Source organism: Caloenas nicobarica, chromosome 3 (assembly GCF_036013445.1).
Source record: "Caloenas nicobarica isolate bCalNic1 chromosome 3, bCalNic1.hap1, whole genome shotgun sequence".
NCBI lineage: Eukaryota > Metazoa > Chordata > Aves > Columbiformes > Columbidae > Caloenas > Caloenas nicobarica.
The window spans coordinates 89,517,416-89,542,654 of NC_088247.1; the positions used below are offsets into that span (position 1 = coordinate 89,517,416).

Below are 25,239 nucleotides of genomic sequence, written 5' to 3' on the forward strand. Positions count from 1 at the left end.
TTTTGAAAACTGAAAAATGTTTGGTTTCTTTTGTGTTTGTGGGGTTTTTTTTCCTCAAAGCATAGTCCAGTTGTTTCACTGCAGCTCAACTCTTCGTAACTAAGTTTCAAAGTGTTTTTAATGTGACCTGGTTATGAGTCAAATTTTGCATTTGCTCATCTCTTTCGTTGGTTCAGTCTTTCCTCAGCATCTGAAAAAAAGCCCTCAAGCCAACAACCAACCAAACACCAACAAATGAGTGTAATTGGACTGCACAACCATGTAGGGTGTGACTGGAGGGAGGAAAGGAGAGATGGCCACTAGATGACTTCACCACTGCAACAAGCAAGACTCAGTACTCTAAGAATCTCTTAGAGCAAATAAATCAGAGGATTACTTTGTTACCTCGATGAGTGTAAAAACTCGCACCCACCTTCAAAAAAACAAAACTGAAAGAACACCCTAAAACAGAACTGAACTTTGATAGCATTGTAGAACATCTATTTTTTTATTTGAAGTCTGCTGTCACTGCGTAGGGCATTAGAAGGATATTATGCGAGAGGGTATGGTGTGTCCCTGCAATTGCAGAGATCTCATCACCAAATCTTGTATGTTTTGAAGATGACATAGTCAACTTTTAATGGAGAGAAGGACAAAGGGTCTGCTCAATTAAATGGGGAGACTCTGTTTTTAAGGTACTTGTTAGATTTGAGGCCACATCTTTGGGAGAGGTTGGAGACATTAGGCTGACTTTCTCTTGCCTTCTGTCTGTCCTCCTTCTGTGATATTAATCTCTTTCTTAGCTTTTTGTTGAGTGGAAGATAAATCCTAGGCACAGGATGCCATAAGTGCTGTCAGCAACTCAGCAGATTTTTTTGTTCCCTCCTGTAAGGGAGAATAACTCAGAACTGTTGCAGGTAAAGGCAGAATCTTTGCACCCTTTGGAGAGTGTTTCTGGTCTAGTTTCCTGTTTCTGCAGGTGCATGGTAGAAACTATGAAGTATGGGGTTAATGTAACTACTAAGCTGTGGTGTGAAAAAGTAGTAATTATTGCCTTTCAAACCTTCTGGGAGAGACTGACATGCCGAATATCTGTGAGCTTCCATCATAAGATTAATTTCCTGACATACACGGACTCCTGGCTATGCAGTAGCCTCTCCACAGATTTTCTTCAAGATGGAAATTGATAACTTTGTTTGCTCCTCTGACATGTCTAGAGTGCTGTACAGAAACTGTCGAAGAGTTGCTGTAAGACATTTTGACATAGAGGAAGGGTTGTGTGTACAGAAGCACTGACAAGCATCAGGTGTCTTACTTTATGCCAAAATTGAAGGGGGAGAATCAGTAAACTTTCAAAAGATTTTGTTAGAGAATGCTCTATTCAAGTCATGAAATTCACTACGTCATGAAATAAATTAGTTTACTCATCCCAATTTGATCTTTATGTTGTTCAGGCTCCGTTACAGTGAACCACTTGGAACCTGGAATAAGGTGGCAGGGCAAGGTACCTGTCTGGTTTGGGAAGTCCGGAAGCCTGTTGCTTTTATGGCTGGCTGTGACTTCTCTACAGACTGATCATTCTGCTGAGGAGTTTTGTACACAGCCAAATTCTGTGCCTTTAAGACAGGGTGACAATCTTGGCATCAGTGCTTGAATTTTTCACTCTGTTTCAGTAGGTGAAATTGAGTAGGAAGTGTGAAGTTTGAAAGGAACACCAACATCTAGGAAGGTAACAGCCTGCCCTGTATGCTATAATATTACTAGAGGTGCTATTGTTGTGGAGAGAGCCAGGCCCTGGAAAAAAACCCTGCACTTCCATGTAAGCCACTTTGAAAAGTGGTGTGGATATTGGTACAGCGGTGCATTGGTTAAAAATAACAGATACAGCCCTGTATCAATGGATCAATGATATTCAATTAGGTCAATCCCCATCTTCATCCTTCCAACCCCTTCCTCACAAATAAAAATTTTCTGCTCTACAAAGCCAATTACAGAGAATGAATTAGGCCTTTAATTTTTATCCCTTGAGATGGGAAAGTTAAAGATATAGTATTTGATCTGAATTATTTGAAATAGCTAATGGTCTTTTGTCAGATGCTGTGGCATCTTTTAATCTATTGCCCTTCTCATTTACCAATCGCAATGAAGAAAAATTCATCAAATACCATTTGAAATGCATCATTCTAAGAATAACAAAAGGATCCCATTCCTTTTAAGCTCTGTGACATTGCAAGCAGAGTACACACTGGGGAGGGGAAAACAAACAAGAAAACAAACAAACAAACCCCAAGAAAACAAAAAACAACAAAAAAGAGCACCCAGGAAGCTGTTATATGCTGTTTACAGTGATGCTGCATAGGTATAAATTGCATATTAAATAAATTAAGATGTATTTGTAATGGACTTCTTTCAAAAAGCCCCAAATACTTAATATGTATGACTTCTCTAAATGAAATACAAAGCCTAACAGAGACGGTATGGAAGACATTCACATACAAAGGTGGTCAGAAACATCCCGTTAAAACAGTATTTCAGACGATTAGGTTCCAAAACATTCAGTGTTGTGATAGATGCACTTTAAGCCTGTATGTCAGCACTCCTCTGTTTATTAGTTGAATCAGGCTAAAAGTTGACACATGAAACTTTTCAAAAAACTGCATCTAGTCTCATTTGGTTTAGCTCCCTATGGAGTTCCAAGGGGTAGCTATTGTCGGTTAAAGGATAAGCTTGCATTAAAAGATATCTGTAGAATAATTCAGTATACTCTGAATTAGTTTGTTGCTTTTCGTGGGTTAAGACACCTGGTGGTAACGAATGAGGCTATTAAAGCTTTCTAGAATAAAACTGATTCTATTCCTAATGAGATGTATGGATAAAAAATGTTAGCTTTATAGTTTGAGCTCTTAATAACCTTGCAACAGTAAACACAGTTGTGAATTGTAGGAAACAAAGCTGGTGTTCGAAACTGCATTTCTTGATTTCTTTCTTGTTTTAATGTCTAAGCAACATTGGTGTCTTGGGGCTGGAATCTCGAATGGCTGAGGTTGTAAGGGACCTCTGGAGGTCATCTCGTCCAACCTCCCTGCTTAAACAGGTCCACCTAGAGCTGTCCCTGTGACTGGAAAAAAATATTTATCTATTTATTTACTTGTATAGCATCCATGCGGATGGGTTATAGAGCAAACAAAGAACTCTGTATTTCCTAATCTGTTTTTCTACTTCCTTGCTGCTTACAGTAAATGAGTGTTGGGTCATCCTTTAATGATTCAAGGAAGCTTTCATCTTGCTCCTCACTCCTGCCTTCTTCCCCACTCTGCCACTCTTCATCCCTCTTAATTAACTAGGACTTGAGTTTCCATGTGGTGTTTTGCCATTCAAAACTTCTTTTCAAGATGCAAAGATCTGATAACTCTCCATACAATAGACTTAAAATCACCTGATTGGACTCGTAGTCCTTTACGTGATTGCACCAGCAATGAAACATTATATGAGCAGGGAAATGGGCAAATGATTACATGGATTAATCTCTTCCCTTACAAATTAATTTTAGAGGAAGCTGTTACCATTGCAGATTGTTACTTTTCTGTAAAAGATGCCTTGAGTTAGTACAGCTTTCACCACTTCTGCTTGGTTTTGGCAAAAGGGTGTCACAGGCTCTCCAAATGTGAACAGCAGTCTCTTGTTTGGACCTTTATGGTGATGTTCCAGGATGCTCTTTTCAAAGAGGAAGGATAATAAGGAGGGGCTTTGGTTGTTTGGTGTGTTTTTTGTGTTGTGGTGGGTGTGTGTGTGTTTGGTGGTGGTGTTGTGGTGTGGTTTTTGTGTGTGTGTTTGTGTGGTTCGTTGTGTGGTGTGTTTGTTTGTTTTTCTTCTGTGGTGGAGGCAGGTGGTATGCTATGAGGAAACTCTTTCAAAACCCGTCCAGGATGAAATGTTTCTTATTCTCAACAGAAAACTGTGTGAGGATAGGTGGGAAGTACATGCTTTGAGCTACAAAAAGTAGTCGGGGTCCTCTTTGGGGACAAGGCTTTAATTTCTGTACATGGGAAAGCAAGGAGGAGAAGATGGGTAACAAACTGTCCACATCATTGCTGTAGTATTAATGGTTTAGTTTGAGCAATCAAGTGAGATGTTCCATCCGGGACAGTGGTTGTTGGTGATAAGGAGTCTGACTGAACTGAAACTTGTGGCTCATTCACAAGCCGTTGCTCTTTGTTAGAATTTTCATCTTTCATAGTGCTTACACTTGCAGATAAAGGTTTTGTTTTAAGAATGAAATAGTCAGGTGGAGGAAGAAACAGAGGTGGCTCAAGACTTATGTTAAACTTATCTCTGTGGCCGCTGTGTAAGTCTGGTGGAACATCTTGGGGCTGATAAATGAAAAGAAGCGCCCAAGTTTGGGCTTTGGGGTGTGTTTGCTTTTTTTACTTGACTGTCTTACACAGACAGATTTAAAGTTGCAAACTTTCAATATCTTACTTCATTTTAGGGAGTTTGAGTTAGATGATTAACATTCCTGTGGCATATGTTTTAATTACTGAATAGGAAATAGCATTGTATTGCATTTTTTGTAGAAAGAGTGACAACCACTCCTACTTTCTATTAATAACAAGGTAGGATGAGCACATGTGCATGTTGCTATAATCCATGCAGTAAGATAACCGCTTCCAAATACCTGTTTTGTGGAAGCAGCGGTAGTGATGAGGTTTTTTTCTGTGTGCACTTGATTACCAAGTCTGTATGCTTGGACACTAATACAATAGGTGCCTTATAAATACCTGTAATAGCTACAGAAAGCAGTAGGGTACAAATCCCTTTTTATATTGAGTCAGGGTTGAAGGACTGTTTTTTCTAAAAATGTTCCCAGTTCCTGTACAATTGACTGCAGGGGAAGGAGGGGTTGCAGCTGCATGGCTGACATCTTAATCAGTGAGACTGTTTGTATTATTAAACAATATACTCTTTAGAGCCAGGTACTTAATAACAAGCTACGCTGTCAGTGCTGCACATACTACTTAGGGAGCTTAAAGCTGTAGTATGGAGAGAACAAAGCTAATGTAAACATCCTTTATAGTTCATAAGGTTAAATTTATACTTGCTCAAGCTTTCAATAATTGGTTTCCTTCATGTCTGTCCCTTGTATTGCTCTTTGCTTGTAGAGTTCCCCTTGGAACCAGCAACTTGGTTCACAGCCTGGCTTAAATATTTGCTGTGTGCTGTCCCCTGTTGTCCTTGGAAAGACCCTATAGGTTTTTCTTCAACAGAAAGACTTAGTCTTCTTCAGTCTTGGCTTTGCTGTTCTGTCCGAGCTGCTTGGCATAAAGCTTAAATAAAGCCTTAAAGAAAATTCATATGTTCAAGTAATTAATGAATATGCCTGTACTTCAGAGAAGGGGAGGGAGAGCCTGTGCAATGGCTGATCAAGAGAAACTAAATATCCAGTTGGTGTGCTAGAAAGAACTTGCATAAAAATACTGAATTCCAAATACTTTCTCTGGTCCCCAAATTCTATCTGAGTTGATGCTACTTTATGGCCTCTGGAATTTTTTTGTTTGTTTTTTAATTTATAGCTGTTCTTATTCTTCTCTCTTTCCCCTGTTTTTGTCATGCTGGAAATATTTGGAGTGAAATCAAGCTCTGGAAATAAACAGATTTATTACACTGTTCAAAGTGTCTCTATCCTGCTCAATGGACAGCTGGGATCAGCACAGAAGAAAAGTGTTTTCTTGAAAGGCAGCATGGGCAGCAGGTTATGTCACTGGGAAATGAGAAGATAATTTCATAGCAAATTCGTAGCAAACTTGGAACACTGTCAAGTATGGGATGACAGGCAGCCAACATGGAAATATTCAACTTCTAATACCATTCTGGGCTGGCTGTTTTGTGCTTATTTTGCAATACTCATCTTTTATTTAGTTTAATGATTCAAACTGGAAAACAAACTATTTGAACAGTTGGGAATGGAAAGTGTCATCCTACTTTGATCTTGACTAAATCACTTTCTCTTTAGCCTTCTGTTCCCTCTCATCTGTCTCTTCTTCCACCCCAGTGCGTTCTTAAGTTTTTGACCATTTCTGGTCCAAGTAATCTGATGAGGGAAATGTTTTCCAGGTTAGTGTCCTTTCCATTAAAAGTTTTCATAGAAACAAAGCAGACGAGCTGGCCAGTCTGCTGTGTGTTTGTCTGGTTCCCCAGGCTGCTTATCTAAAGGGCCCCTCCAGGGAGCACGTCCCGGCTCTCGCCAGGGTTGTCTTCCTCTCCTCCGTATAGTGACTAACTGCCTTATTTGGTTGTGGTGTTTCTATCCTTGAATTCCATAAAATAGCTACTTCAGAACAACTCCAGTTAAGAATGAAGTTTTTAGGATTTTTTTTTTTTTCACCCCCTCCCCAAAACACTAGTTTATACAGTGGTCAGCCTAGTGAGATTCTGTATTCATCTGGGGCCCCACTGGGTTGTACTGATGAGTATTGGTGGTGTGTGTGGGTTTTTGGGGTCTTTTAAGCTAATAAAAACATCCTTTTTTAATCCTTTTTTTTTCTCCCTTTAAACTATATAGCTTAATGAGCCTTCATCTTGGGGATAAGAAATGCAAAGGATGAAATGTTAATGAATTAATGACTGACTTATTTTAATAATCGGTAACTATTATGTAAAGGATGTTGATAGAGGTTTGCATACACAAAGACTTATTCACAAGATCTGAATAAATCTTGGTTGTTGTAAAGGAGAAGAATGCACCTTACAATAACTTGAACAGAAGCTGTTCCTGCAGGTGGTTGGAGCACAAGGTTTTTCATGTACCTGCCCTTTCTAGCATGATTTTGGCTGTAGGCTTTAAGAATATAATCAAAGCTGACCTTTCTTTCCTTTCCATGTAGCACTTTTAGTTCTACATGAGTATAAAGAATGTTTGTATCACTAAGCTATAGTCTTAATTGCAGCATATTCTGCAGTATCTGTATACCGCATGTCAGTCTTAAAGGCCTATATGATCTACTGACTAGGCCTTCATAGGGTTTAAAATTGGTGATTTTATTACTAGTGATAAAGAATAACTAGGTTTATTTTGTGTATTTTGCTGTTGGTTTGCTTTAAAGGAATACTGATGATTCCATTCAGCCTTTTTAGAGCTAGGTGTGACAGAGTAATAAGATGTATAGAGAGAATCTGTGGTAGTGAGTTTCTTTTAAAAAAGATGCTCTTCTAATAAAACTGCAAGAGCATCTCAGACAGCTGTGGAGATATTAATCTTAAAGTTGAGATTTGCTGCATTTTCATAACATACAAAGTAAAAATGAATTTCAATATTATATGTGGGTGTATGTATAAGAAAGGAGGATAATAAGGCTGGCAAATTTGGGCGGAATCCAATTATTGAAGTTAGAAAGTGAGTGGGGCTATTAATGCTTCCAAACTGTGAATCCACTTATGGTCCTGTGCTTTAGAACAGAATATCTCAGTTGGAAGGGATGTACAGTAATCATCTAGTCTGACTGCCTGACTAAAAGTAAAAACATGTTAAGTGCAATGTCCAAATGCCTCTTAAATGCTGTCAGGCTTGGGGCATTGGCCATCTCTCTAGGAAGCCTATTACAGTGTTTGACCACCTCCTCAGTAAAGAAATGCCTCCCAATGTCCAGCATGATCCTCCCCTGGCACAGGTTTGTACCATTCCCATGTGTCCTGCCACTAGATACCAGGAGAAGAGCTCAGCTTTTCCCACTCAGCTTCCCCTCCTCAAGAAGCTGTAGAGAGCAATGAGGTGGCCCCTCAGCCTCTTTTTCTCCAAACTAGACAAGCCCAAAGTCCTCAGCTGCTCCTCAAAGGACATTCCTTCCAGCCCTGACACCAGCTTTGTTGCTCTCTTCTGGACACATTCGAGGGCCTTCACATCCTTCTTAAGTTGTGGGGCCCAGAACTGCACACAGTGCTCTCGGTGAGACCGTGCCAATGCTGAACACAGTGGGAAAAGTCCTGTCTTCCTGAACTCCACATACAGTCATGAAGAGGGAGAGGAAGAAGGCAACAAGAAAGGAAAAAGGCAAGGGACATCTAATGCTGTATTCTCTGGGTGCTTTGGAAGGGTGTAAAAGAGGGGTGGGTGTGTGTGTGCACACGTGTGCATGTGGCTGGTATGATGTTTGAGCAGAACTTTCACATACAGTGGCTAACTTACTTATTTTAAACTTAAACGTTTCAGTGAACTTTCTGTCCTCAAAATCAATGCTGCTAAAGCAAAAGGATACCTGAGGTGCAAGAGGAACTGTTGTCTGTAGTATATTGGTGTGCCACTTTGCTAGCTGCAAGGAACAAAGTTATTTTTTGGGCAAGGTAGTCAGGCATGAAAGCTTTTACCAATCTCCAGAAGCAGATGTGATGTGCAGCCCTGATACTGCTGCACTTCCATCTACAGATTTTGACTTGTTTACCCAATCCATTCCCTCTTCTAATTGGAAAAGTAGAAAGAACTGTAAGCTACCATCTGCAGCTGCAAAGCTGAAAGAGTAAAAATGATGTGAAAGGAAAAGTCATTATATAAAAAACACAAACGCTTTTAACTTTGTGTTCAAGATGCTGATAGTATTCCCAAATACCTTGAGCTGTGTAATCATCTTCTGTAACAACTTAAACCGTTCTTGTAAGAAATGGAAGCGATGGCTAAAATTACTCCAGCGATGATGTATAACAAAAAGGTAAGGAAGCTGATGGCAACAAGTACAAACCAACAGTTTAAAAAATGTAAACGAAAGTTAAAATATCTGAAAAGTCTGTGGTGGCTGGGGCTAAAGGGTAACAAGCTCCTTTGTCAGAACCCAACTTGGTCTTTACAGTGGTGGGGTGGAGGAGTCTGGCCTCCCCTGCACAGGGCTCCAGAGCAGTGTTAGCATAGTACCATATGCTAGCAATACTATGAAAAATTCAATTTATTTGTTTTTACTAGTAATTATTAGCTGTTCAGTGTGATACTCATCCAGCAGTGTTGTGAAAAGGCTGAAAAATTATCTGATGCCACGAACAGTATCACAGAATCACAGAACGTTAGGGATTGGAAGGGACCTCAAAAGATCATCTAGTCCAATCCCCCTGCCAGAGCAGGAACACTTAGGTGAGGTTACACAGGAAGGCGTCCAAGCGGGTTTTGAATATCTCCAGAGAAGAAGACTCCACAACCTCCCTGGGCAGCCTGTTCCAGTGTTCCGTCACCCTCACTGAGAAGAAGTTTCTTCTCAAATGTAAGTGGAACCTCTTGTGTTCCAGCTTGAACCCATTACCCCTTGTCTTACTGTTGGTTGTCACCGAGAAGAGCCTGGCTCCATCCTCGTGACACTCACCCTTTACATATTTATAAACATTAATGAGGTCACCCCTCACTCTCCTCTTTTCCAAGCTAAAGAGACCCAGCTCCCTCAGCCTTTCCTCATAAGGGAGATGCTCCACTCCCTTCATCATCTTCGTGGCCCTGCGCTGGACTCTCTCCAGGAGTTCCCTATCCTTCTTGAACTGAGGGGCCCAGAACTGGACACAATATTCCAGATGAGGTCTCACCAGGGTAGAGTAGAGGGGAAGGAGAACCTCTCTCGACCTACTAACCACCCCTCTTCTAATACACCCCAGGATGCCATTGGCCTTCTTGGCCACAAGGGCACAGTGCTGGCTCATGGTTACCCTGCTGTCCACCAGGACCTCCAGGTCCCTTTCCCCTACACTGCTCTCTAATAGGTCATTCCCCAACCTATACTGGAACCTGGGGTTGTTCCTGCCCAGATGTAAGGGAAAATGTAGAGTCTTATATTTCATTAAATTTTTCCCCGCCCAACTCTCTAGCCTGTCCAGATCTCGCTGGATGGCAGCACAGCCTTCTGGCATGTCAGCCACTCCTCCCAGTTTGGTGTCATCAGCAAACTTGCTGATAGTACACTCTATTCCCTCATCCAAGTCGCTGATGAATATATTGAGTAGTACTGGTCCCAGTACTGACCCTTGAGGGACTCCACTAGATACAGGCCTCCAACCAGACTCTGCCCCATTGACCACGACTCTCTGGCTTCTTTCCTTCAGCCAGTTTGCGGTCCACCTCACTACCCGATCGTCCAGTCCACACTTCTTCAGTTTAGCTGCAAGGATGGTGTGGGAGACAGTGTCAAATGCTTTACTGAAGTCAAGGTAGACCTCATCCACCGCTCTGCCATCATCAATCCACCTTGTTATGTCTTCATAAAAGGCTATGATGTTGGTCAAGTACGACTTCCCCTTGGTGAAGCCATGTTGACTGCCCCTGATGACCCTCTTATCCTTGATATGTCTTAAGATGGCACCAAGGATAAGGTGTTCCATCACTTTCCCAGGGATGGAGGTGAGGCTGACCGGTCTATAGTTGCCCGGGTCCTCCTTCTTGCCCTTTTTGAAGACCGGAGTGACATTTGCTTTCCTCCAGTCCTCAGGCACCTCTCCCGTTTCCCAAGACTTGGCAAAGATGATGGAGAGCGGTCCAGCAATGACTTCAGCCAGCTCCCTCAGCACCTGCGGGTGCATCCCATCTGGACCCATGGATTTATGAATGTCCAGGTTGCTTAATTGCTCCCTAACCCAGTCCTCATCAACCAAGGCAAACTCCTCCATTGCCCTGCCTTCTTCTGTGGCCTCAGAGGTACGGGGCTCCTCAGGACAGCCTCCGGCAGAGTAGACAGAGACAAAGAAGGCATTCAGTAACTCTGCCTTCTCTGTATCTTCTGTCACCAGGGCACCCACCCCATTCATCAGTGGGCCTACGTTGCCTCTGGTGTTAGTTTTATCTGCCATGTATTTGAAGAAGCTCTTTCTGTTGTCCTTGACCCCTCTTGCCAGGTTTAATTCTAAGGAGGCCTTAGCTCTCCTAGTTGCCTCCCTACACCCTCTGACAACAGCCTTGTATTCTTCCCAAGTGGCCAGCCCCTCCTTCCATGATTTGTAAACTCTCCTCTTCCACTTGAGTTTGCCCAGCAGTTCCCTGTTTAACCACGCAGGTCTCCTGGCTCCCTTCCTTGACTTCCTACGTGTCGGGACGCTCTTGAGCTTGGTAGAAGCAGCCCCTGAATGTTAACCAACTATCTTGGGCCCCTTTACCTTCAAGCAGCCTTGCCCACGGGATTTCCCCCAGCAATTGTTTGAAAAGGCCAAAGTTGGCCCTGCTGAAGTCCAGGGTTGCAATTCTGCTTGCTATTCTGCTCCCGCCACACGAGATCCTGAACTCCACCATCTCATGGTCGCTGCAACCAAGGCAGCCCTCCACCTTTACTGCTTCAACCAGGCCCTCCTCATTAGTGAGGACGAGATCCAGCAGCACACCTCTCCTAGTCGGCTCCTCCACCATTTGCATCAGAAAGTTATCATCAATGCACTGGAGGAACCTCCTAGACTGAGGCTGGATGGCTGAGTAGTCCTTCCAGCAAACATCAGGGAAGTTAAAATCCCCCATAACAACCAGAGCCTGTGACTGTGAGGCCACGCTCAGCTGCCCGTAGAAGGCCTCATCAACTTCCTCACCCTGATCTGGTGGCCTGTAATAGACACCCACAACAGTGTCACCCCTGCCAGCCTGCCCCTTAATTCTCACCCACAGACTCTCAACTCGCTCCTCAACTGCACCTGGACAGTACTCTATACATTGTAGTTGCTCTCTCACATAAAGAGCAACTCCACCACCACGCTTGGCTGGCCTGTCTTTCCTGAAAAGAACATCGCCATCCATGACCGCATTCCAGTCATGTGAGCTGTCCCACCATGTCTCTGTTAATGCCACCAGATCATAATCTCCTGACCGAACGCACGTTTCTAACTCCTCCTGCTTATTCCCCATGCTGCACGCATTGGTGTACAGGCACTTCAGGGAGCGAGCTGAGTACAATGATTTCACCCTAGGGGGATGGAGGGCCTCCCGGTCTTTATCGATTCCAACCTGTTTAGCCGGGGAAAGTTGAATCGGATGTTTTTTCATTACATCAGTCCCATTTTATTAAAACTACTGTAACATACTTCATGTTTTGCAAGATAATTCCTTTTAAAAACCCTATTTGCGTGGTTAATTCAACTCAGACCAGAATTAAGTGCAGAATTCAGTACTCAGCGTAATTAACCACAGTGGCAGCTTGCTGAAGGGTGTGGTGGATTCTCTGTCACTTGGAGTCTTCAAGTCAAGATTAGATATGCATCTGAGTGGTATTTTCTGGTTAAGCTAGCATGCGTGTGATGGATGCAGAAGTTAATATGGGGCCCTGAAAGGTGCAATGCAGGAAATTGATTAGATTATTATTGTCATGGGTCCTTCTGGCCTCAAGGTCACCGTGGTTGCCATGTAGCATTCCTAGTGGCAAAAGGTGAAAAATCATGAGTCATCTAGTAATGAGCATAGACAAAGAGACCTTAAGGGCTATTTCTCCAACAGCTGAAATCCTCAAGTTTTTGCTTCTGTGTGAGTAATAGACATTGGGCTCCTAGCTTAACATTTTTATACAGGTAGTGGGCTTAATTTCAGGCTGCTTAGCTTGAAGATGGTGGATAATTAAGATTATTCTTATGCCTCGCTGTGAGCTGTGCTGCTTTTGCTTGTCTCTGCTTCACAGCAACTCTTATCCTCTTAAACATTTTGCCTGTTTAATTTTACCCTGGAGAGTTTGCCTGTCTGGCTCACAATGTTGATGGCAGAAGTCCTTATGGTGGCATAAGAAGAAGAGGGGAGTGAGGGAAGGGGGAGGAAATCACAGCCTTTCTCTGGAGACAAACCACGTCTTTCAATAGCAGAGCTGGTTAATGCTGCTTCAAATGCTGATAGTTATGCTGTACGATGACTCTGTGCTCCAGAATTGTGTCTTATGGATGAACTGAGATGTAAAACATAAAAATCCCTTGGAGATCAAGTTTGTTCAGAGTGCATACTTTTCCTCAGAAAAAGACATGTCACATAAAGCCACTGCTGTTTAAGGTACCAAGTTTTTTTTTCTCTGTTCTGTGTGAGTCTATTGTCTTTCTACAAGTGCTGCTTGATTTAAGGTTAATGTCAGATGGGAAATATGTGGCTGTGAAACTACTAACATGGAACTAATGGAATGATTTTAATTCCTTTTAAGTGACCTATCCATTTTCAGCTTTATTACTGCATGGTCACTGCTTCCCTCAGTGCTTTTAAAATTGGAAATGGAGGAGAGAAAGCTTTGTCCACAACTTAAAATATTCATTTTGACAAAGGTTAGAGACCTGACCAGAGGAGTAGCTCACTCTTCTGTGTTCCCATTTGTCCAGGCTGGACAGCTATCTTGAGAAGGTCTCTACAGGTTTGTCTTTGCTTGGCTTCTGAAGTTGTTTCACCTTGCTTTTGGGCTTTATCATATCTCTTGCTTTCTGAAAACCAGTGTGCTTGCTGCCTGGACAGCAGTCTTCCTCTGTTGCTTACTTTTCCCCTTTCTTTTTGAAGGCCTCCCTATAGAGGGGTGGGAAGAAATGTGAGTCCACTCACCTTTAACATCACACTTCAATTCTGTAGCTTAAGCCACAAACCTCATTAGCTCCATATAGCTCTATGACAGGATGGAAAGGAAAGAAGAATTGAGTGGGAGGCAGCCTGATTTCTGTGGAGAGTTGTGACTGTCTTTGAAACTGGCTGTTGCCACAGCAGACATGCAGGGCTGAAGGCTGTGATATCTGCCAGAAGTAAAGGAAGATCCAGCTCTTGGGCTGGTAAGGATTCTGAATGAAGAAAATCCATTGATTTCCCATGTATTGACAAAATTATGTTGTGAGACTTGAACTGATGGAGATCAAAGCCTGCTAGAAGTGGCCTGAAGATCAGGTAGGAATAAACTTCTGAAAAACTAGAGGCTGCATATGAGTTCCTCTGTGCTACTATTGGGAGACAGAAGCACTGTAGTATCTGGGATTGCCTTGCAGAACTGATGTCTACACCCTCTGCTGCTGATTCAACTTGTGCAGGTAGTGCCAGGACCTCTGGACAGAAGAGGGACTGAGTATTAGCATCTGAATATTATGTATGCAAATTTAATGCAGTGGAGGTAAGAATGTAGGGGAATAGGGAAAATGGTGAGCTGATATATGCATGATACTGAAATGGGTTGTGGGCTGCTTACTCATGTTTTACCCAATCCAAATACTCAGCGGGAACTGGGAAAATTGCTGCTTTGCTTGTTCGAGAGACTTGTGATGTAGAATGTCTGATAAACTGGCCCAATATTGAGTACTGAAATAAATGTTTGAGGATTGTTTTTTACTAAAATTCTTAAATGGCAAAATCCTCTGAGCTCAAGGAAAGGGTGGACTGAAGCAAGATCAGGATTAAGCATGTAGAAGGATTTTTAGTTTTATTAACTTCTTTGTCATCTACACATGCAGCTGTCATGGTACTAACTTCAGAGAAATGATACTATTGGCATCTTGGGGAACCAGGAGAAGACAGAACTCCCAGAGTCTATTTGTATCTTGGTTATCCATTTGTTTGCTTTAACAATAACAGTCATTTCTCTTAATACTTTCATTCTGCTGTGCTTCTGAAATGAAGAAACTACGGTCTTCTTTTTGGAAGTGGTATGGTGGTAGACTAATTCAGATTTGAGGAAATGCCTGATCTGGTTCCTATGGTAATATTGTGGTTCATAAGTTGCTTTACAGTCCTAGAGTAAGGAAAGTCTGTGATTCAACTTGACTTGTCTGTATTTCTGTAGTCTGCTTGCCTGGCTGAGAGGGACTGCAGGAAAACTGGAAAGTAAATCTATTCTGGATAAATCTGACAGGTACTTTTACTTGTCTAAAAGGGGAGGAGGGGAGAGTATTATTGACCTTCCAAATAATTTGAGTCAAAGATGGTAAAATGTTACAATACAATACTGAACAGCTAAGAATTGTTTGGAATTCTTTGATTTAAAAGTTTTCAGTCTGCTTAGTCCTATGGAATGCTCTCATAGCATTAGTCCTGTATTAAAGATACAAAAAAAAAAAGAGAAAGTTAATGTCAACTAATGTATTAATGAAAGCTTGCTTTTAATGGATTTCATTCCAGCGTCCTGCAACTACATGATTTCTCTCTGACTGTAACTTTAAATATTGTAGAAGGTGGTGATGACTGTCCTCAGAGAATGAAAAAGCAGAAAATTGAGATTTCAGGTTGGAGCTGTTTTATTTTTGCCTTCAAGGAAGCTAAATTGGCCTCAGCAAATAAAAGCAAATGTAAAATTGTGCAGAAGTGAAAGCAAACATCGTAGTGCACTCATATTGGCTGTTGACTCTTGCTTGTAACATCACTTCTAGAGAAGGATGACTGTACCATTCAGCCTTAGCTACCCAGGCCTCACAAATTCAGCAGGCTGTTGTCAAGTTGAGATGATGCTTTTAAATTGTCTCTTTGCTTAGAGGCTTTCAGGAGCGTAGCCAGAACAAAAAGCAGCCCTGTACAGGAAAGCTAAACTCCTCTAAGTTCTGTTTTAAAAGAAGGTAGAAGGAAAAGGATATGCAAGCTGGGATGGAGGCAGGAATACAAGTTCCATGTTTGGGTAGTCTCTGCAAGTGGTAATGTCTTTTGGATCCCTCTGCTTAGGAATGCAGCTCTGAGGATGCTGCTGCAGTAGTGTTATGCCAGATTTCTTCTATAATAGCTTGTACCCCCTATTGATTTTGGTGTCCAGGGACAGCAAGATCTTCCCCTCAAACTTTGGATGAAATAAAATGTGCATAACTTCAGTCATGTTGATTTGATCCTTGTTAGTCAACTTGCGCTATTTCTTTGTTTCACATGATCAGAGTGCAGTCCCCGTGTAGCACCTCAATACACCTCTTTCCTTTGTCTTATTACTTTTTTTGTTCATTTTAGTGTTTCTCCATATTGGGTTAAGACTCTAGCCTTTATGCAACATTGCTCCTGTCTTGTTTTTGACAAATCAAGCCCTTGGAATGTAACACTTGACGGCCATGTGAGTTGAATGCTGAAAAGTATAAGATTATGTGCAGCCTGTAAAACACCACACTACAAACAACGAAGTGAATGTGAAGTCTGCTATATATGATACAATACTACAAGGATGTTATTGTACAGCTTCTGTCCTGTCATTGTGTTATGCAAAGATGTGCCTCCAAATTGTTTTTTATTTAATATTTGAAAGGAAGACAGATTATGTCTGGAGAATGAGCTTCGCTGGCAGAGCTCCTCTTGTATGCTCTGTTCTCGAATGTGCCATAACTGTCAATGAAAAGACTAGCAATTTGTGAAGGTGTTACATATAATTACCTTGGCAAGGGGATGGGGAGGTGGGAAGGAGCAATATGGCAGATAATGGGACAGTGGACCTTGAGCTACTGAGGTAGCTAATTCACATTAGTTAAAACCAAAATAAACTACTGCCCTCAAGTAGAACTGCAAAAGCTATACAGCTTTGATTGTTTTTTTTTCTCCAGTGATCTCTAAACAGTAGATATAAAACCCATGAAATGATATACTGGAGTTTTTGTTTTTGTGAGTATTGTTGGTTTTTTTAAATAGCTTTGTGGTGATCTCTTTTTTTTTTTTTAACTGGAGAACTAAGCTTGTTTAAAAAAAGTATGAATGGAATGTATTTGGTGGGAGAAAGGTCTCTGAAGGTTAATATGTCTGATTAAGTGTGTGGGTTTTTTGGTTTGTATGTTGGTTCTTTGTTGTTTTTGCAGGTATTGTGGTGATGGGATGACAAACGCGACTAGGTTTACATTGCTATAGTATTTGTGATCATGGTAAAAACAGGTAACACTCTACACATTGTCTTCTGATCCAGCACCATGGCTCTTTAAGAAGAGTGACTGTTAAATAGTAACTTGAAAAGTTGGGGGATGCAAAGGTGAAAAGATACAGAATTTTTCTTGTCTAGTGAAAATACGGGTTATTTACAACAAAGTGATGTTTGTTTAGTCTGTGAGGTTGTGATGAAGATTGTGCTTTTTTTGTGAAATCCTCTTTTTTTTTTTTTTCTTTTTTTCCTTGGAAAGTCAAATGTTGCAATTCCCTGGCTGTGTGAGACTGCAGACTCTGTCTGTATCTTTGCTCAGCCAGCTCTGGGACTGGACTGTTGCTAGCTGTTAAAGAGAAACCAGTCAGCTATAAGCTTAAGAAACAGATCCTTTTAAATGCACTCGGTTCAGTATGTCATGAAGAACCAGCATAACTAATTGCATTTTAAACCACAGCAAGAGCAGCCAAAAGTCTAGCTTTGACAGATGTTCTTTGCTTTGTTTTGCTTCAGCAGTTCAGAGACCTTCTGGATGAGTCAGCTGCCCAAAGGTAGGCATCTAGTGCTATAGTGTCCTGAACAGGACTAACAGATATGATGTAGTGTGCCAGGGAAACCTGCACCTCTGTGGCTGTGGCAGGAGACAATGAAAGGCACTTGTGCATGTTGAGAGGAACAGTAGGTGCCTGTGATCAGGCATACGAATTCCACCCTAAATCTTCTCTACTTTTTCAGCCTTATATATCCTGAGTTGTCCCTGTAACTCCACTGTGATTGTACATGACAGTGGTGTCCCTCAGGGGTCTGTATTGGGACCAGTACTGTTAAATGTCTTTATTAATGACATAGTGGGATTGAGTACACCCTCAGCAAGTTTGCAGATGACACCAAGCCGAGTGGTGGAATTGATTTGCTTGAGGGAAGGGATGCCATCCAGAGGGACCTGGACAGGCTTGAGAAATGGACTCATGTGAACTTCATGAAGTTCAACAAGGCCAAGTGCAAGGCCCTGCACCTGGATCAGGGCAATCATCAATATCAGGACAGACTGGGTGATGAATGGATTTGAGAGCAGCCCTGCAGAGAAGGACTCAGAGATACTGGTGGAAGAAAAACTGGACATGAGCTGACAATGTACACTTGCAGCCCAGAGAGCCAACCATATCCTGGGTTGCATAAAAAGAAGTATGGCCAGCAGGTCTAGGGAGATGATTCTGCTTCTCTACTCAGCTCTGGTGAGACCACACCTGGAGTACCATGTCTAGCTCTGGGGCCCTGAGGACAAGACAGACATGGACCTGTTAGAGTGGATGCAAAGGAGGGACAGGAAAATGATCAGAGAGCTGGAGCACCTCTCCTATTGAAGAAAGGCTGAGAGTGCTTCTGTACTTCAGCCTGGAGGAGAGAAGGATCTGGGGAGACCTTACTATGAGGGCTAAATAGTAAAGATGGAGAGAGACTTTTTACCAGGGCTTGTACTGTGACAGGACAAAGGGTAATGATTTTAAACTAAAAAAGGTACAATTATGTTGGATATAAGGAAGAAATTTAGTATGAAGGTGGTGAGGCGCTGGAGCAGGTTGCTCAGGGAAGCTGTGGGTGCCCCATCCCTGGAAAATGTTCAAGGCCAGGTTGGTCTAGCGGAAGATGATCTTGCTCACTGCAAGGGGATTATAACTAGATTATCTTTAAAGGTCCATTCCAACCCAAACCATTCTATGATTCTGTGTTATTACAACATTTAAATTTAAATATCAAGTTTTTCTTACAGTAGCAGAGACTGCATTTTGTTTCTAAATATGTGAGGGTAGATCTGAAGCGCTCTTCTCATCTTCAGCCTTGTAGCTTCCTCTGCTCCAACAATGCTACTCAACTTTGCCTTTCTTCTTTCCATAGGATTTCTAGTGTAACACCTTCTGTATCTATCTAAAATGCAATTTAAACTCTTTATTCTGTTTTGCCTGATGTGTTGTGTAACTCCATCAATGAAAGTCCTCTTCTAAAGAGCATGTCACAAAGCATGTGTCTAGATTTGCAATGCACAGGAAAATCTCCTCATACAAGAGTCCTATGATTTAATTTTTCATGAGTATTGGCACACTATGTCCCCCACTAAAATTGTGGGATTGCTTTTGGCTCTGCAAGAGTTTGGGAGTTTTAGTTGCTTTTGAATTTTACTCATTTCTTCTGTCTTTCTGCATAGTTGCTCAGTTTCTTCTGTCATGTTTTGAATGGCTCATATACTACATCCCTGATGGAAATGTTTACCAGAACAGATGAAAGACATTGTAATGAAAATAACTTTCTGGTAACAATGGCTGTCAATCTAAATATGTGTCTGCTTCAACTGTAAGCATATGGATTCATGAGTCCTACAGTGACCAAAGAGGAAACCTCTTTCCAGGCTGGGAAAGCTTTTCATGGGGTAGAAAAAGTCTGCAGGTAACTATTTGCATCCCAGGTCTGTCCATTGCTGAAGACAGAAACAGTAGAATAACCCCTGGAACCATAGGTTTGTACAACATTTTCAGTCTATCCTGCCTGATCTACAGCAGTTTGGCTTTATTTATTTATGTCTCTAGAAGACTATGCTTAATTTTGTAGCATGCTGAAAAATTAGGCTGTGCTTTATTCCCTTGATGCTATGTTATGATTCCCTTGACTGTATACTATGCAAGTTGATTTAGGTGTCTAAAAAGTTTGCTTTGATATCTATGCTTCTGAATGCCAGATACTTTGCCTTGATCCAGAAAATGATAGGGGCAAAGAGATATTATTCTCATTGAAATACTGCTTGTCAAAAGAAAAAGTTCAGGAATGGGAAGAAAAAACTGGACAGTTTGAAATCATGAATAAAGCATTCCAGGACATCCCTGGGATGTTTGGGCCCAGAGTGGAAACTCTTGTGGTCAGGGCTGAATTCTCCCACATGGTCAGACAGCTTATGAATTTGGAATGATTTGTGAAACAATAAGTCAGCTGAACCGGGAGCTCCCCGTGCCTAGTCAACAGAATTGAGTACTAAGAGCAGGAATATGCCTCAAGTTGGTTTTGTTTTTGTTCTTTAAAATGCCTTACTTGAGACTCCAGGCAGAAGCATTCTGCATTTGGAAATCTGCATTTCCAAACCTTCTTTAGGAGATGCATACACTTATGATGCTTTTTTTTTTTTTACTTAATCTAGCAAGAATAAGTCTTAAGAATAGCGGGGGGAGTGATTAGTGTTCTGTGCTATTATGGGCTGCTATGGCATTGAGCACAACCAGCCCTTCCTTCTGAAGCTGTGCAGTTGTACAAGAGAGGAAGAAGGTGGCATGAGGGCAGGTAGGCCAGGGTGAGGGACCATGTGGTGCAGTGGTTATTTTCAAACTGAGAGGAATCCTGAGATTCAGCCTGTGGTTTAAAACAAACAAACAAAAGGAGAACAACAAACACCACCAAGGAAGCCAAACAATAAAAAAACCACCCCAATAACAACAACAAAAATCTCCGTACCAAAAAAATTATACACATTATTGTCTATGACAGAAGTGTCATTTGCTCTTTCAAGCTGCTCTTTAGATGGACTGAAATACTGTTAGGAGCTGGTCAGGCAGAGGATGAAATGGAATAGGGTCATCTTGTGTTTTGGGAAGTTATTGAAAGCCCACTGTTACTGTTCAGGACTGGACATGTGCTGTCAGTCTGGGCTCAACATCTCGGAAGAAACAGGCAGAGGAGGAACGTCTCTTCTGTGCATTGACTGGGGTGTAAGTGCCTGATGAGAACTTGCTATTGCAGCTTTGAGTTCAAAAGCCCGATACAGTGAAACCTGAAGTCTTAAACTGGTGACAGAATGGCAGGGTCTCTGTGGTTAGGCAGCTGGTGAGACACTTTTTTATTTTCCTTTGTCGAAGTACTGGGACTTTCTGTTTATCTTGAAGGTCTCATTCAAAATGCTAAGGTGCTGCAGCCTAAGAGAAAGCTCAGCTGGCTGATGTCACCAGGGAGTTTCTCACTGAATCCAGTAGCCCCTTTTGTGGGAGCTCATTTGCTGCTTTTTCACTAGCAGGGAGGATGCTGAAAGTTTTCTTTCTCTGGTGCTCTTCAGCTACTGGAGTCATGGGTTCATTAGTAACTAAGGAACAGAAGCACTTACAGGAAAAGCTCCTAGAAGCTTGCAATAGACTTTTCTCTAAAAGAAAAGCTGTTTTGATCCCTTGGTGGTTTTTCTTGCTTGTTTGTTTTTGTTTTGTTTTGTTTTCTGAGGGGTGAGAGATTTGTCCAGAGTGATCCAACTGCTGACAAAGTATCTTGTAAAATATTACTTGGGAAGCATAATTAATGTTATATCATCCAATTAGTCAAGCAGCCCTACAGAAGACTGAGAATAATGACTTTACCTCCAAAGGTTGCTTAGTCTTGCGTGATGTCAGATGACTACATTAAATTCTAAACTGGGCAATGTAATATTGGAAGAGAATGTGATAAATGCAGAAGTCTGGGGGATGTCAGATGTCCTAAAATATGATCTCATTTTATGATTTCTGGAAGAGGTATTGCTCAGGTATTTTTAATGATTCTTCTTTTGTACTATCTATAGTAGAGACAGCACTGTCATTTTTGATGTACCTTCTCCTTTGACTTACCTTTAGTTTTTAAAGAAGAGTAACTCATCTGTCAGATGTTGCTTGTGGATTCAGATTATTTAGTTCGACTTCTGTGTAATGAGCTAGTTATAAAATCAGGTTAAATATTGCCTCTTTGTGAGAGTGAGGAGATGGAGTTTGGACAATAAAGGCTTCTCCCATACTAATGCAATTCCAGAATCTCTTCTGGTTTTCAAGAAGCATTGTACTTGAAGGTTTGATCCTCAACAGGATTTGTCATGGGGTAAACAGTGGGTCGAAAGACTCCATATTAATATGAAGCTCAGTGTTGAGTGTTTTGGTTTAGTGTGTGGTGGTGGTGGTGTTTTGTGGGGTGTTTTTTGCTTTGTGTGGGGGGTGTGTGTGTGTGTGTTTTTCCTGCAATAATTGAAGAAACATAACTGTTCTTATAATACAGACTGGTGATTGGAGCATCAACATTTGCAGGACTTCTTTGACAAATATATTGTAACTATTGAGAAATTGGATCTTGACTGATGGGCTTAGGGAGGTAGTAATAGCATCCTGCCGTTTACTTGCTTTCATATTCGAATTAGAGTGGAGAAAAGTGATTACAAATTGCAGGGGCAGACAAGTTTGTTCTGTGAACAGCAAGCCCTGTAGCAGAGTTGTGCTGTGATACAACCTCTGTTTTTGAAATTTCGCTCCCAGAGATGCTGTTGTGGCAAGCTCAAGCATCTTCTTAGATGGAAGAGTGCTTTCAGGAAGGTGACTGTATTAAAGCCCCACAAAAATGAAGGCATTTACATTTGAAACATGGAAATCATTATTTCTTGGACAGGAGGAATCTCATCTCTGTAAATGCAAGGTGATACTGAGTGACAGCAGAACTTTCTGGGGTAGCAGTGTTGTGCTCTGTCCCATGTGGGCTGTGAACTAAGGATAAAACCATCATATAAATTCAAGCTTATGCCCACACTACAAATAGAATAAACTTGTTAGGTGGCCAACTTAGCTCCCACTCTCTGTTGGCTTTTATTGATGCATATCTATAGTTCATGCTGACATAAAAATTTATTTAGTAAGATCCACATTATACAGGAAAGAATGTCAAGTCAGAATGAGCATAAAGGTAGTAATGTGCAATCTCCACTTATCTTGGATTTAGTTGCTGTGCTGATCCTGAGCAGAATAGCCTTGAAATAATGTGTCGCATTGGACTTCTAAAATTTACTGCCTTTTTTGAGAAGTAATTTACTGGTGCTTCTGATATAAAAAGCAGTAAATGTAATGTGAGCCCTCCTCTCACGAGGCAGATATGTCATCGTTACTATCAGAGGGAAGAATACCAAGGCCATACCAAAGTGTAGTTCAATGCCAGGTTGCCTAGCTATTGCTTTTGAAGACTAAGATTAGCATTTTGCAGGTCCCAGTGGTTGTGACATTACATATGAGCCATTAGCAGCAAGTTGAAGTCTTTCTTATCCTGAAATGTTAAAAGCATGAAAGAGCTGAAATGTAAGTGTTCCTGTATAAAAGCAGGCAACCCAATACATAAGAAATACAAATGTGAGGAGTTTCTCATTCTGTTGCATGGTAAGATGTTTATATGGTGATGGGAGAAGAAGGAAGAAGATAACCCCAGGAGTCACCAGCTGCTTCTGAAGCTCTGAGAATTCTCCCACTCTGAATGATGCTGTTTTGTGGTGCATTTTGTCTGGCCTGAGCCCACTACAGGTTTATACTCTGTGTGCTCAGATTTCACTGTACTAGAATAGTGTGTTTGTAGCATTGATCACCTTGGATCTGCATGGATGCTGTTTTTGTTGCAGCAGGAATAGTTTCAAAGATGTTGAAAAGTGATTAAAATGATTCCTTTTACAATAGAATCTGTGAAGACAAATGATGGCTACAGAAAGAGGCTTTCCTATAAAGCTGTTAAGGATTTGTAAGGAATTCTGTCTTTAGACTGTTGAATGAGCTAATTTATTGCTAGAGATTAATTCTACTTAATGATGTACGCATACAGAAAGGCTCCCAGTGTCTGTGCTCTTGCCTGTCTTAATTTTTCTGCATCCATTTTATGCTGCTTAGGCTGCACCATTACTTACCTCCTTAATGTCCTTCATCCATTCTGGCCTTCTGACTCCTCCACCTTAACCAGTCAGCCATATTTCCATCCTCTTCTCTACTATCCTTCTCTGATATACTTTCACCACAGCAAAACTACTACTGTTTTTTCTCACATGGTTGACTATAACTGAGGGGTTGAGGGGGGACAACAAACAAAATACCCAAACAAAACAAAAAACCCCTATAAATAAAACGCAAGAACCAGTGATTTTAGCAACAAAAAATATAGTTCTGTGTTTAATAAAGCTATTCAAACTTTTGCAATTTGCTCCAAGTTTTGGGTGCTGACCCAGGAACCTTGTCCTCATATACTTATGTGTGTTTAGTGCTTTGTTGCAGAAGAATTAGATCACTTTTCAGGAAAATGTAGTCTCTCTTTCTTGAATAACTACTCACATTGTAAATGTGGCACTGTGTAACTTGTGATTCCTGCTCATGTTGGCCAAAATGGGTATCAGCATATATTAAAATAAAATTTGAAGTCAATTTGATAACAAAACATGGTAGCTGAACCAGAATAAACTGTTGCATAGAGATAACAAAATATGTAGTCTTGGGATTTATATTTGATTGTCTTATTGTAACAGACTATAGTTAAAAAACTGTCTGCCAAATCAGTCATCTCCACAAAAAGGCATGTCTAATTATTTTACTCTTACAGCTTGCTAATCTCCTTGTTAGAGTCGTTGTCTCACATTATGAGAAACCAATATAAGTAGAATGTTTCTACTTTTTCATTAAATGGATGGATAAAGGCTTGCTCTTTCCTAAGCTGTAATTAAAGCTGGTTATTCCTGCATTCATGAAGGCAATAGATGAAAACTTGATTTAGAGGAAAATACTTCAAGGCTTGCTGACACCACAAGAGCTAATTTTCTTAGTGCAAGCAGTTTTAGGATATTTTTCAGGATGTTTTAAAATATAGAGTCTTGTTTCTAAATGAAACTCTGTATGCATCTTTATCTTGTAATGATTTTAAAAGTTAAATTTGGATTAACTTCATGTGGTCATCTGCATGCATGGTCAATATTTTCTTTTTGGGAAGGTGTGTGACACTAACTTCTGAAATTATTCTGAATCATAATTTGAGTTCATCTAGAAAATATTCTTTTTAATTAATGTATTAAAGTGTTAACCTAGCCATGACAGGGTGGTGAAACAACCCTGTATATCATCAATAACCACCCTTGTAAAATGAAGATCTTTTAAACAATGTGTAACCTAAATGCTAGTTTTTAAAGACTGCCTGAGAGAAACTTAGGCTTGAAAGTTGTTCCTTCTCCCTGTACTCCAGTCATCCATCCTTATTCAGCCCATGTGGTCCCTTTATGGCATTTTAGTTTTAGAGTTACTTGTTTCTGTGTTTCTCTACACACACTTGTAGCCCTAATTTAGGTGATGTTTATTTCTACTTCAGGTATGTTGAGCATAGGTTACCATGCTACAAGTTTGTCTGTTTTCATAGGCACATGGGGTTAAAATTCAGTAGGATGCATTCATTTTACACTAGGGACTTCAGCACAGACAGCCTTTGGCAGCATTTATTGGCATAGATAAGATGATTTAAATCAGGCAGACAAGGGTCAGAGTTTCAAAGGTCCACAGGCTTGTCCCTTTTTTTGATTTTGGGGGAGCTGGCTAAATTCTTCTAAAACTATGGCCATAAGGCCCTAGCTACAGTTACATTGCATGTAAATATAGGCAGTTATTCTTGAAATGCAACACAGGTATCTACTAAATGTTTTACTTCTCATCGTATGTACAAGAGCATCTTTAACTAAATGTAGTGGCTTAGTCCA

The 25,239-nt window shown here is 41.0% G+C and overlaps 1 protein-coding gene across 1 annotated transcript in view; it reads left to right on the forward strand.

Moving 5' to 3' along the window:
• The first annotated feature begins 8,636 nt into the window (after positions 1-8,636).
• The window catches only part of GLP1R (glucagon like peptide 1 receptor), a 73,168-nt gene continuing 56,565 nt past the window's right edge, over positions 8,637-25,239 (forward strand). The window contains exon 1 of the mRNA XM_065631505.1: positions 8,637-8,675. Coding sequence (XP_065487577.1) covers positions 8,637-8,675 — 39 coding nt within the window. The remainder of the gene's footprint in view (positions 8,676-25,239) is intronic.